We start from the raw sequence: 13,723 nt of genomic DNA on the forward strand, positions 1-13,723 counted from the left end.
AGAAGATACTGCTCTTGTCTGGACTGTTTGACTTTTTGCTGTATAAATTGGACATGCAGGACTCACAGAAAAGTGACTGGTGATTCAAGATGGACATTGCTACAGAGTTCCTGCTTCATGGAAGAGTCTGCCAGACTGCAGGACACAGAGAAAAATGACTGACAAGCTGCCAATAAAAGAAGACAGTTTAAAGTTTCCTGCTTTGCTGAAGAGTCTGCCAGACACACTATGGCCTATGGGCTGAAGATGGAAGATTACAGAAGAACTTCAGGTGACTGAAAAGGCAAGATGTCTCTGTCATTTCTAGAGTTTATATACTATCCTTCTGTGGTCTTTGAAGGAGTTGAAGGCAGCTAGTTATGGTTATAGTTTTCCTTAGTTAGGATTCAATTATAAGGTACATATAGGACTTTAGACTCACAAGATAAAATAGATGATGGAATATTTTCTTCAAATCTTCCTAATTGTTAATGGACTAAATATTGTTAACTGTGATTCTTACTTGATAAGTGTTGTGTTATATATTTTGCTATGTTAAGCTTAAAACCCTTCTTTTTATTTAGACAGAAAAGAGGAGATGATGGTAGATGTCATTCTGTATATGTTTCTCATACTGGTTAATGAATAAAGCACTGTTGGCCAATAGGAAAGGAAGATAGGAGGGACTAGGAGACAAGGAGGAAATAGGAAGGAGGAAGGGGGGTCAACATGGAGAGTCTGGAGAGACTAGAACTACCAGCCACCTCTCTCTGGTAAGACCACGTGGAAATACATAGAAATGGCTTAATAATTATCACAGAGCTAGCTGATAAGAAACTAGTAACTGGCCAACAGAATTACATCATATACAGAGTCTCTGTGTGTTATTTGGGGCTGGCGTGGTGGCAGAACAAGACTCGGCAGCGGGTAGAAAAATCCTTACTCCTTACATACATGAAACTATAGAATCCATTCCCAGCACACAAAAATTGAAGAACATCAATTAGTAAACAAGGGTAACCAGAGGTCATTCTGGGTAGACTAAAATGCACATGCAAAGTTCCCGTGGCTCGGAGGGGATCAGTTGTGGCAGGAAAGACTATAGTGTGTTGTAGGAGCCAAAAGAATATCAGTGTGGCTGGAATAAAAGAATGCATGTTGGGGTGCAGGAGAGGGATGCTGTGGGAAGTTAATCACAAGAGCTCATTCTTCGAGATTAGGTCTTCCATGACAAACAATTAGTATAAGCTGGAGATCTCAACCCTGATAAGATGTATAATAAATTGTGGAGCTGAGATAAAATAGTTGTGTGGGGAAACATTGCAGCACATATCAAAAACCTTAGCTATAATTAAATATATCAACTAAACTCTGTTCTACAGGGTCACCCTGAAGGAACTGGAGAGCTTTAATGCATGTGAAGCCATCTATTAAATGTTTTGAAATGAAACAACTCGTTTATGATGTAACAGAGGAACATAATATGTAATACAGTACCCATTGCATATTATATGCAAATTTTATGAGTATATAATAGAAGTTCTGTACTTAAAAAAATGTGTCTGGGTATGTAGGAATACATGCAGGAATGTAACTATAAGAGGAGAGAAAATGAGAATTATTTAGGTCCATAAGAAAGTATCCATTTTTAGCCTGATAGATTAAGACATTTAAGACTTTTGTAACAACCAGGTGCAAGATTATTTTTCTTCTAATTTCCTAAAATACTATAAATTCTACTAGTGGCCACGCCTTGCTCTTACAATGAGTTTTTTTTTTTTTTTTTTTTTTTTTTTTTTCTGTGGGGCAGATTTTTAAGACAGCATCTCCTGTATCCCAGGCTAGCCTTAAAACCTGCCTCACCCTCTAGCTCTCGGATTATAGGTATGTACCAGTCTGCGATGTATTTTTGCTTGCTTACTTTTCTGATGAGAAACAAGACTCTTTGATACTTACTGGGATTCCTGGAATGCCTGATGGACCTTGGGGACCAGGAGGGCCTTCTTTGCCCTGAAAGAGCAAGACATAAAAATACCATGAAATATTTAGTTAGCTGTTTTCAAAAGAAATCTCACAGGGTGCTGTCCCTTGAGCTAGGAGGAGTTGGTTAAAAGCTAGGCTACACCTGCAGCCTCTTTGCTTCACAGGCTATGTCTCTCTTAAGGGCTATGATATCATTAACAAATCATACTTACTGCTAGTGCAGAGAGACCACTCTACATTACAGAGACTTGGGGAATCCATCATTAGAAGGCCTCGGAGTTGCGGCATTGGGGCATTGGAGTTCACAATACTTGGCTCTAGAGCCAACTCAACATTTGTTCTTTAGCATAGCATAGCCCATGACTCTGGGTTCTATAACTAAAGAGCCCAGCACAAGTTTAAATGCTGGGCAGGAGGCCTGTATGATCACTGTTTCATTATTTTCATTGTGAATTTCCCCAAGAGATTCCCAAACATTTAACCAAATATAGCTACAAATCATTATCCCCTCCATGAAAGATGTGTGGTATTTTGCAACTGATATTTTGTTTCCCATTTTATTCCTGAAGGCCTATAGCTGCAACCAGGGCTTCAGCCTCTGTTCTGATCACACTACTTCACTTCCTATCATCATCACCCCATGTCTCTGCCATGAGTTTGTAAGGCTCTTGATAATTTTCCAACCTCTGCCAGGGCCTCTGCAAGACAAGATTCCGATGCCTCTAATCACATAAAATGGGATAGTGTAAAGCAATTGTTCTCAACCCTCATAATGCTGAAACTCTTTAATGTAGTTCCTCATGTTGTAGTGACACAAAACCATAAAATCGTTTTTGTAGCTACTTTATAACTACAATTTTTCTAGTTATGAATCATAATGTAAATACTGCATTTTCTGATGATCTCAGGTGAACCCTGTGAATAGGGGTCACCTTTGCTCCAGAAAGGGTCAGGACCCAAAAGTTGAGAACCTCTGTTCTAAAGGGTTATGATTTTACCATCATAATGTATGTGAAAACAACAAAAGTGTATACTTATTTCACATCTATACAGATTTTTAAAAATAGCCCCATCAGGGAACCAAGAAAAAGTTCCTTTATTTCGCACTATTTATCCTGTGAATAAACTGAACATTTGTGTTTAGCCAAATCTAAACCTGGAAGGAAATAGCAGCAACACTTGCTCAATACACATAAGAGTTGTTTTACAGACACTTGAGTGTGGTGCAGAAAGGATCATGCTTTATGTTTATCACTGTTAAATGCTCCTGTTAAGTATTTATTCATTACATACGTATGGAATAGTTACTTGTAATTCTAAAATAATATAAAGAATGTGATATGCCTTTAAGTTGATTTCAGTTTTGGGTGTGCTGTGTTTTTACAGCATTGTTATAAGACATTTAGTTTAACCAGGATGCACTGCCTCTCAGATCTATGCAAGTTATCCAATCTAGCAAAACATAATGTTCAACTCTCCTATTATAGATTCTTCCACCACATGTGCAAATAGTATAAATGTACACTATCAAAAATTCAGTCAGCACGGGAGAATCATCAATACTGATCATGAAGCATTCTGTAAACCTTTCCAGATTGTTTCAAGAACCTTAAGATGGAAAAATAGTGATTCCAGAACAGGGTCAACAATTTCCAGTCCTCTTCCTGTTCTTGTAAATAAAGTTTTATTAGCATAAAATCTTGCCCTATCAGAATATGCACTGTCTATGGCTCATGCTGCCTTACTGGAGCTCAGTGCAGTAGTTACAACAGAGAATCATATCTCACAAAATCTGAAATGTTTGCTGTCTCTTTCTTCATAGATAAACCTTGCTAAGCCTTGAGCTAAATCATTCACTTGATTCTCAGGTGAGGGAGGCAAGTTCAGGAGAAAATTCTTCCTCCTGAGTCCACAGACATCACAAAAACATCTCTAAATATCTAAAAAGCAGTTCACGTGACCAAGAGACCAGGAGATAGACATAGTAGACTGACATTCTCTGATTAGCCTCCAGCTACAAATTCTAGCACAGCGTCAGCCTCACCAATCTTCCAGAACACCCTGACCCAGTCTGCACCACAGAAACTCCCTGATCTCTTTTTAGAACTGAATACTCACAAGGTGTCATGGGTAGGGCTTTTCCCCTTAAGTTTGCTTGTACCAATCACTTGTTGTGGAATTAACACATTTAAATATTTATTAAGCAACTAATTGAAATCAGACAAAAAATAGGAAATAATTATTTTTTTCAAATTAAGTCTTCATGTTGAAAATACAAGTTCCTTTGCTATGTAAATAGATAGCTTTATGACAACTATAAAAGATCAACAAAAACCCACACAATCTAAAATCTCTACTCATTTTGCTTCAGAGGAGTTATGTCCTCAAACCACTTTCAGTATCAAGAGGAAACTATTTAGACATTCTGTTTTATAAGAGTAATTATAATAACTGCCATCTGGGGACAACATCATACTGCTGCCTTTCATGTCATATCAAAATAATGGCAGGTAGTTCATATGTTTCAATTCAAAACAGTGAGAATACTTAAGGTTGTATGAACTTTGTGTATCCATATTACCCAGCCAATATCATTTCACCTAAATCTCAATTTAATATTTATAGTAATCTATCAGGACAATGGGCAGCTCTGACTGCTCCCCGAGGGGTCCCATGATAGAATCAAAGTCTTATTTAATAGAATTTAATTCATAGCAATGTAAAGATTTTACAACTGGGCTCAGTAACTTATTCTCCTTAGGCAAACAGTCCATTAGTTTTATTGGGAAAGTCTTTTATGGTCTGAGAATCAATAAAAAGCTTCCTGAAGTGCCTTCTGTCCTGGAATTTTTATACATGGGTTGCTTCAAATGGACTGACCACAGGATGATCCTACAAAGAGCTGTGCGGCTGCCAGTTACTCATTCTCAGTGCTCCATGCTGAGTTGGTATGAAATAGTAGAAAGAACACTAAACTGATGTCTTCAAATGGATTCAAGTTACAAATTGAACATTAATTTCCTGTATGCCTTTTTCTGCTGGGTACCACTTTTCCATGCTGGCAAAGAAGGATGTGGTGTTGCTAACTGTACCCTAAGGGTTCTTCTGCACATGCATTTTCCAGAGATCTAAGAGCAGGAGCTCAATCTCATTCAACTAAATCAACTGTTGGCTTTGACTCTTCTGATAAATATTGACTGTTTCTCCAATCATATTTATATTCATAAAATGAATATAATGATTCTAGACTTCTCTAAATAACAAGCCTGAAATGGCTGGAGAGAAACTAGAAGGGGCAAGGGATATTGATATATTGGGTATACCTATAAGTGCTATGCAACCAGAACAATCCCTTCCAACCTGTTTTTCAGATTTTGCTTTATGACACTGAATCCAGTTGTGGTTCTAGTAGCTTTATTGAAAAAAAAAAAAAAGAATTCTACGTTCCGAGATTAAAAAGTACTGCCAATAGTACCAGCTATGATTTAGAGGCCTTGAGCAATGACCTTCTTTCCAACTTGTACCTTCCTCTGAACAGTTGTGATAACAGAGCTTTCTTTCTCCAGCCTGAAAAACACCTGAGCATATCACAGCAAAGGATGAACTTCTCTGCTTACCTGTGCTTACTCAGAACAGAGACTACTGTGATGAGAGATGGAATGTACATTTAGAGATCATTTTCATTGGTGAATCACACATTACCAGCCCACTCCATCAAAACCTTCATTTTAATGGTAATGAGATATCTAGCAGAAGGGAATTTGCCCTACATTCTCACTACTGGAAACAATTGCAGTGAACAGAGCTTCAGTCATATGGTGGGTCACAATAGAAGAGGACAGAACCAGAGCTGTCAAACACAGGGCTCTAAAAAGTCCTAAAGGTCAACATAAAAATGGTTCTGTCTCCCACAGACTTACCTGGGGCCCTTTGAGTCCTGGTGGTCCTGCAGGGCCTGCATTTCCATCTGCTCCCTATAAAGACAAGGAAGAAGACCAGTTTTATGAGCAGATGGAATGAGGCTGGGGGAGAAACCACATTTCAAGAAGGGACAAAGTGCTGACCAGCCAGTCATTCTTAAGAAAACAGAATATCTTCACACTTGAAAAAAATGCAAGAAGAGTTCCAGAGAAGAGAGTAAGCAATGCAGAGTAAGCCCCAGATATATGAGTCATACCACTGCTTTTGGAGGTGTTGTCCTGTCTGACTATATCCTTGTCCCCATGCCCACAGACACACCTCAGGCATCAGTTCCTAAGATAGCTACAGTATTAATATCTTTCCCCTTTTGTAGCTTTTTTTTTTTTTTTTTTTTTTTTGCTGTATCACTGGCTAATGTCTGATACCTTAGTGTTTTCAGACTTTAAACTCTTTATTATCTATATTCCTCTTTTTCAATCCCAACTACATCAGAAATCTCATGATTTTTTCTGTTCTTGGGAATAAAAGAAGCTCCTGGAGTATACTGGATACTCAGTCAATATTTTTGAATAATCTGATGGGAGTAGGGGATGAAGGGAACACTTCTATGGGTGAATTTAGGCAATCTTTTCTTGCTATCATTCCTGAGATGCATATGATCTCTAAGCTTGATTTCTGTCTCTCTGAAAGTATGTAAACTGCCTACATTGTAAGGAGATGGGTAATGTTTCTTTGAAACAGGCTTTCTTAAAATTTTACATACCAATTCCAGTTTTCTCTCCCTCCTCGCGTCCTGTTCCCCACACCTTTCTCCCACCACACCCCCATCCACTCCTCAGAGAGAGAGAGAGGAAAAGAGAGAGAGAGAGAGATGCCTCCCATGGGGGATCATCAAAGTCTGTCAAGTCACACTGAGGCAAACCAAGGCCCTCCCCCTGTATCTAGGCTGAGCAGGGCATCCTTCCACAAGGAATGGACTCCAAAAAGCCAGTTCACACACTAGGGATAAATCCTGGTCCCATTGCCAACGGCCCGATAAACTGTGCAAGCCACATCACTGTCACCCACATTCAGAAGCCCTAGTTTGGTCCTATGCAGGCTTGAGATGGGGAATGTTTGAGATGAGTTGGAAGGAGTCCTTAATATGGAACAGAGGGATTGGCTCAGACTGAACCTCAGATTCTTAATTCTGGGTGTGTATCCTGACACTTCACAGAGTAGCTCTGCAACCCAGTGCCAGTTATGTTAACCCTCCACATCTCAGTTCCTTTGTGAAATGCAGGAAAAGAGAGAAATCACCACACATAAAGAACTAAACATTCCAAGAACTGTGTACAAAGGGCCATTTAATATCATATGTCTGTCTTCCATCAAAGGGACAGACCCATAATTCATATTGACTAATCATGAAGCATGCAAAAACAAGTTCTCACAGAATTATATGGATAACTATTCAGTTGCTTTTGATTGATTTATATGTACCAATTGAGTGATTGTTTCAGGTGCTAGCCATGTTAAAGGAACAGAGAAGTAACCATTTTAAAGTATTACACCTCAAGGAAACTTGATATTGTAAATAGGGCTGATTTTCTATGGATTGTAAGTTCTCAGGGCAGAATACTGTTTGATTGCGTATATCTCTTAGGCTAGATAAGACGCCAAGTGATTAATTTCATGAACTGTAGAGACATCAGCAATGTTTTAAAAAATAGCATGAGGCTATTGGTGAAATTACATATTGACCCCAAAGCTAAGTGTAATTTCTATCTCAAATCTGGATTTTCTACACAAAATTAGTGAAAGTTTCTCTGAGCCGTGGAATTTGTGAAGTTTGAATCAAAAGTATAGTAAGAAAGTGGTAAAAGTTTTTATCTGGTGGAAGGACGTTGACAAAAGCAGAAAATAAATGCTGGAAGAGTTCTAAGGGCTTGGACCCTAGACCATGGGATCTCTGTCAAATAAGAACCACTTATTCAAAAATAACCAGGGTGCTTACTTCTCTGCTCTTGAGTTGCTTATGTGGGACCAACCTCTGAGCCTACAGGCTGACTCATCACCTAAGCTCCAGCACAGCAGCACAGAGCATGGCAGAAAACAGATGCTCAGGAAGCATTTACATAAGCTGGAAGCATGCCTCAATTGGCTTCTGATTGTGATTGCTTCTGTATCTCAGATTCATCATTTAGCATGAGCATCTAAACCCAGGGCCTGTGCCTTATGGTTGTTCAGGAGCTCTGAGTTATAGCAATTTCTGGTGGGAAAGTACTAGAGCAATCAGGATGAAGGGAAGGAGGTTTAAGGCTGTGTCCATTCTCTGTGATCCTAATGAGGTGCACTTGGAGGTTACTGTGAAAAGAAATTCATCAATGAACTGGTTTTAGATAAAGTCATCTGTCTCTCATATGTTCTTCATTGACTAACACTAATGACTCTACCCCATATCCACTGGAGTCCCACCTCTATCAGGATTTCCTTTGTCTGATTTTTGGATCTCACAATAAAATAGGTATGCTGTTTGTGGTTTATTTGTGGTTTGGTTTTCTCTGTGTGTGTGAGTATGTGTGTGTGTGTGTGTGTGTGTGTGTGTGTGTGTGTGTGAGAGAGAGAGAGAGAGAGAGAGAGAGAGAGAGAGAGAGAGAGAGAGAGAGAGAACAACACAAATGAAACGTTTTTTGGAAAGAAATAAGGGGAAACCTCAATTTAGAAAATTTCTCCATCAGAACAAGATCAGGTAGGAATTGAATGAGGAATTAAAAAAGATGTCAACATCAAAGATTTAAAGTGAACTTTTCATTCTTTGAAATGTATAATTTTATTATGAACTTGATGTAAAGGTTTACTATGAAAGGGCAAATGCTGTTTCATGCTCTTATAGGATTTCATTAAACTATTTTTTTTTTACATTTGATTTTTTATTTGAATCAGTTAACACAACTAGAAGTCAGGGAGTTTTGACACTATTTAAAAACACAAAGCATGGATAGAAGAAATGATCCCAAGGTTAAGAGCACTTTTTGGTGATGCAGAGGACATGGGTTTGGTTCCCAGCACACACTTATCATCTTACAATTATCTGTTACTCCAGTTTGAGAAGCTCTGATACCCCCTTTTATGAATGGAGTTCTTAATTGGTCTAAGTAATAAAAACCTGGGGTCAGGAAAATGATGACGTATTAGAGAGAAGGAGTAAACCACCACCACACCTAACTACCTTAGAGTCTCAGCAAACAAGAGAGAGTTCCTGTTTCTCCTTGTTTTTATCCTGTTTCTGCCTAGCTAGCTCATTTCCTGTCTGTATGTTCAGACCTCTAGAATTCCTCTAGGTCATCTAGTGGCATACTCCATTCTCTGACCTTCAGACCAGCTCTATTTGTACAAGCAAGATATCACGACACCCTTTCTGGACTCTGTGGGCATCTCCATGAACATACATACACACATGTATAACCACCACATGCTCGTGCACACGTGCGTGTGCGCAGGCACACACACACACACTGTAAAAACCATAAATAACAAATCATGCTTAATTTTGTAACTAACTTCATAATTCAAACTGACCATCTTTTACAATATTTATTTTAAAATACTGGTTTCTGTTAGGCATAGGTTCCTTTTCAGTAGGCTTTCAGTCATTCGCAGTGGCCTTGTTTGCAATGTCTGAGAGACAGAGTTTCATGGAGAATCCAAGAAAATCTTTGGGGTCCTGCACTCAGCAGGGATATAATTACCACTGCTTGTTGTCATGGCTACCTTCAATGAATCTGAGAGCTGCAACTACAGTTGGTTCCAAGCAGAAAAACAACATGACTAATCTATAAAAACAACAACAAAAAATGCTGAATCTCTGTGTCAATGTTATGGCTACACTTACTAAAAGAGCAAGGAAATTATTTGCTTAAATGTCATAATAAATTGGATTGTATTAACAGTAGAAGTTATTGTTATCAAAAAATACCAGAAAATAACAATAAGTGGTTAAAAAGAGTAATAGGGAACAATAACTTGTAATGGTCAGTTATTGATCCCAGAACACTGGTGATCATCTAGGTGTACATGGGCATCTTTAAGTTCAGTTTATTCAAGATCCTAACCTTGAAATACTGGCTTCATGCTTCCTTGCAAGGAATACTAAGGTTCAAGATCACCCTGAGTAGCCCATCTTTGAAGGCTATTCAAATTCATCAATATTCATCCCACTCACTTCTTCTTCATCCTTGGGTGCTTTAAGGGTAAACCTATCCCTTAAAATAAAATAGGTCCAATGTAATGCAATCTCCATGGGATATCGACACATACCTTGAATGCCAAAATCAAGAGACAAAGATCATTAGATAATCTACTTACTGGTGGCCCAGGATTCCCTGGTGGGCCCATGAAGCCTGGAACTCCAGGATGACCCTAGGAATACACAGAAGATGGTTATTCAAAAGTGACTCATAAAAATGCTTTCAAATTGAAACAATTACCAAATTTCAAAAAACAATCTTAAGCAGATCTGGTTGAAGACTCAGGGCACAAAGGGTCTCTTTTTCATGTATCTTTAATGACTCCATAGGTTAAGAAAGTTCATTAGAATATTTACAAAAACAAATATGTCTTGAAAAAGATTTGCCTCAAAATCATCTGGGGTGGGGGAAAGGCACAAGGAAGTAGCTGAGGATGTAGGAAAAAAAAAAAAAAAAAAAGGACTGAAATTTCTATCTAGGTGGAACCTGGAAAATTATGTTTATTATACTCCCAACCTTCCAGACATGCATACAGTGATATAGTGTCCCATTAAAGAAGAACTACAAGAAAATAAAGTGGGCATGGACATTTACACAGAGCTGTAACTTTAAGATCTCTCTCTTTCTCTCTCTCTCTCTCTCTCTCTCTCTCTCTCTCTCTCTCTCTCTTTCTCTCTCTCTGTGTGTGTGTGTGTGTGTGTGTGTGTGTGTGTGAGAGAGAGAGAGAGAGAGAGACTGCCTGTGTGTACCTCCTTAACAGAATAAGCTCAGAGTAACTTATCTATGCCAACAATACTCTGATAGTATAGAGTGAGCTATTTGTTCTTTATCATGTAGAATTTAGTATCTACATGAAACTCTAAGCCCTAATCCCTGAAACCATGCATTAGAAATAACAACTTGATACACTAGACTTTGTTGGCTTCCCATGGGAGGCCTTACCCTTACTGAGGAAAGGATAGGAGAGGGGGGTTGGTGGGGGAAAGTTACCGGGAGGGGGCTGGAAGGAGGGAGAAAGAACTGTGGTTGGTATGTAAAGTGAAAAACTAAATCACTTTTAAATGAATAAAATTTAAAAAATAATTTAGTATCTAATATTTAGTATTGTGTGAATACATTAAAATGAAAAACAATACCAGTGGAATTCTTTCTCTCTCCAAGCCTGCCACAGAAAACCAATACAATACTCAGCACAATGAATAACAGTGTTTGTTGCTGACATGCTATTCTTGGTATGATAACCCAGATACCTTTTGTATCTCTAAATACAGAATTACAGGGGAGCAAAGTTTTGTGTATGTTTGTTTTGTTTTTCGAGACAGGCTTTCTCTGTATTGCTTTGAGCCTATCCTGGAATTAGGTCTGTAGACCACACTGGCCTTGAACTCACAGAGATCCACCTGACTCTGCCTCTCAAGGGATTAAAGGCTTGTGCCACCAACACCCTGCACAGGGGAGAAAACTTAAGACAGCTCTCATGTGACTGTTTGAGGATCAATGGCTCAGTGGCTCACCCTCCATCCACCAGCATCAATATACCCTGACGTCAGGATCCACCCTTGCTTATTTTGTGTCTCAGATTCTGGAGCGGGGTCTGGCATGGAATTTGTTACCATGAGCCTTGGAATGAGATGCAGAGCAGTGGGAAAGCTGGTAGAGAGGGGACAATAAGGGGGAAATGATGGCAGTGGAGACCATGTACAAGCCACTAAAGCTGCCCAAAGCAAGGCTGTACAGAATCAGTGCTACTTGAGTGATAGTGGCAAAGCAGTATTCTAGATCCAAATGAAGAACCGAGCTTCAGTATTGGTGCCATCCTACCATGCATTAGGAGAAGGGTTCAGCTAGGATGAAAGGGCAATGACTAGCTCAAGGAGTGCTATGACACATTTCAAATAGTACCAGGAATGGGAAAAGAAGGGCTCAAGAAATGGCAGGATGGATAAAGGGGTGATTACTGGAGAATGAAAACACTTTACTGAGAGAGACCAATCATGGAGAGAGAGGGGGAAAAAGCAAATATGAAGGCTCCTCAGACAACTGGGAGATGGACCACGATGACAGTAAGCAGAGCATCATGATAGAAAGCAGGAGAACAAGATTCAAACATTCCTCTGTGGGTGCAGAAGAGGCAAAGATGTCATGAGAAGCAGAGGGTGGACACAGTTGAGAGGGAGGCCTTTCTTGCAAAGCACACTTTTTTATGGCAGAAATTGGCTTTACCTGATCGCCTTTCTGTCCCACCTCACCCTCTGCACCACGTTCTCCTTGGTTTCCCTTGGAAAGAAAACAGAAAAGACAAGTCAATTCACAATAAAATTCACTAGTATTTCACTGCAAATACCCAAGTATGCCTCAGTGCTTTCATTCGTTCTTCAAATTCTTTATCAAATTATTGTTGAAGCCAACCAGGGAGTCAGTGGACAGAAACAAGCTCTGCTTGAGAGACTGCATGTGAAACTGTTTAGCTACATTTCAGATCCCTTGGGGTGAACATAAGCAAACAGGGCTGGGGGGAAAACAAGATTGAGTTCTCTGAGCCTGCCATAGCATTCCTGAACCTAAGCATAGTGATAGATGTTAGTTATCACCAGAAAGGTAGATGACAGTCCCAGATTATACCTGTAACCACAAAGAGAGGTGGAGCAGAGGATGCAGGCTAAGGAAAGAGAAAGTGGAGAAAGTATAAGATCTTCCAGGAAGGCGAGACAGGTGTCAGTGATCCTTGATGAGCAGGTATGTGAGAAAGGTAGAAAAAACAACATAAAGAGGGATTAGGGAGTTCTGCACACTCAACTCTGTGGTCACTTTCTCCACATACATTTTCCTTATGACCCTAGTATTGGCTATGGGATCATGCAAACACTCAGTAGTACTTTTTTTTTTTTTTAACAAATTACCAACAAAGACAAAAAAACTAATGATAGCCATCTCAGAGAATGCCTGGATTAAACCTCAAGATGATGCACGGGAACATTTAACTTAGAGTCCAGGGCAAGGGGAACTCCTATTTGTTGTAATTATCATTTTTATTTTTGGCACTTTGATGCTCACATTATTGTTTGCTGCATGTCACTGGGAGTAATGCTTTGACTCTTTCCTTCCTTCTCAATGAGAATGGTGATACAGTGAAAACTAAGTGACATAAAAAAAAGTCTCTGAAGTTGATAGGCCAGTGATGAGCTCAGTGCTAGTACTCAGTGAACATCTATATCATCCTCCTCTTCACCATGGTCAGCAGCATTACAATAATCATAAGTATCACCTCTATCACCATTCCCATCTCACTACTATCATCACTACTGTCATGGTTTCTATCATCACCACCATTATCAACATGATCACCACCCATCACGATCCCCTTCTCATCACAAGCATCACCACCATCACCATGGTTACTACCACCACCACCAATATCTAACAATCAACTACTCACTTCTTTCACTATCACTATCACCACTTACCAAGATACTTAGAGCATCCTACCTATGGCAAATATTTTTACACACTAAACTTCACAGTATGATTCAAGTTTTCAGAATCTTAACTGTCACCTACCCTGATTTGGCATTTACTTATTGTATCTTAAGGTAGTTTGTTAAAATATTTTG

At 39.2% G+C, this 13,723-nt stretch overlaps 1 protein-coding gene across 1 annotated transcript in view; it reads right to left on the reverse strand.

Annotated features, from left to right (window-relative positions):
* The window catches only part of Col22a1 (collagen type XXII alpha 1 chain), a 245,476-nt gene that overhangs the window by 49,345 nt on the left and 182,408 nt on the right, over positions 1-13,723 (reverse strand). Inside the window, exons 46-49 of the mRNA XM_051178562.1 lie at positions 12,336-12,389; positions 10,231-10,284; positions 5,883-5,936; positions 1,936-1,989 (exon numbers count right to left, since the gene is read on the reverse strand). Of these exons, the coding sequence (XP_051034519.1) occupies positions 1,936-1,989; positions 5,883-5,936; positions 10,231-10,284; positions 12,336-12,389 (216 nt within the window). The remainder of the gene's footprint in view (positions 1-1,935; positions 1,990-5,882; positions 5,937-10,230; positions 10,285-12,335; positions 12,390-13,723) is intronic.

Source organism: Phodopus roborovskii, unplaced genomic scaffold (genome assembly GCF_943737965.1).
Source record: "Phodopus roborovskii unplaced genomic scaffold, PHOROB, whole genome shotgun sequence".
Lineage (NCBI taxonomy): Eukaryota > Metazoa > Chordata > Mammalia > Rodentia > Cricetidae > Phodopus > Phodopus roborovskii.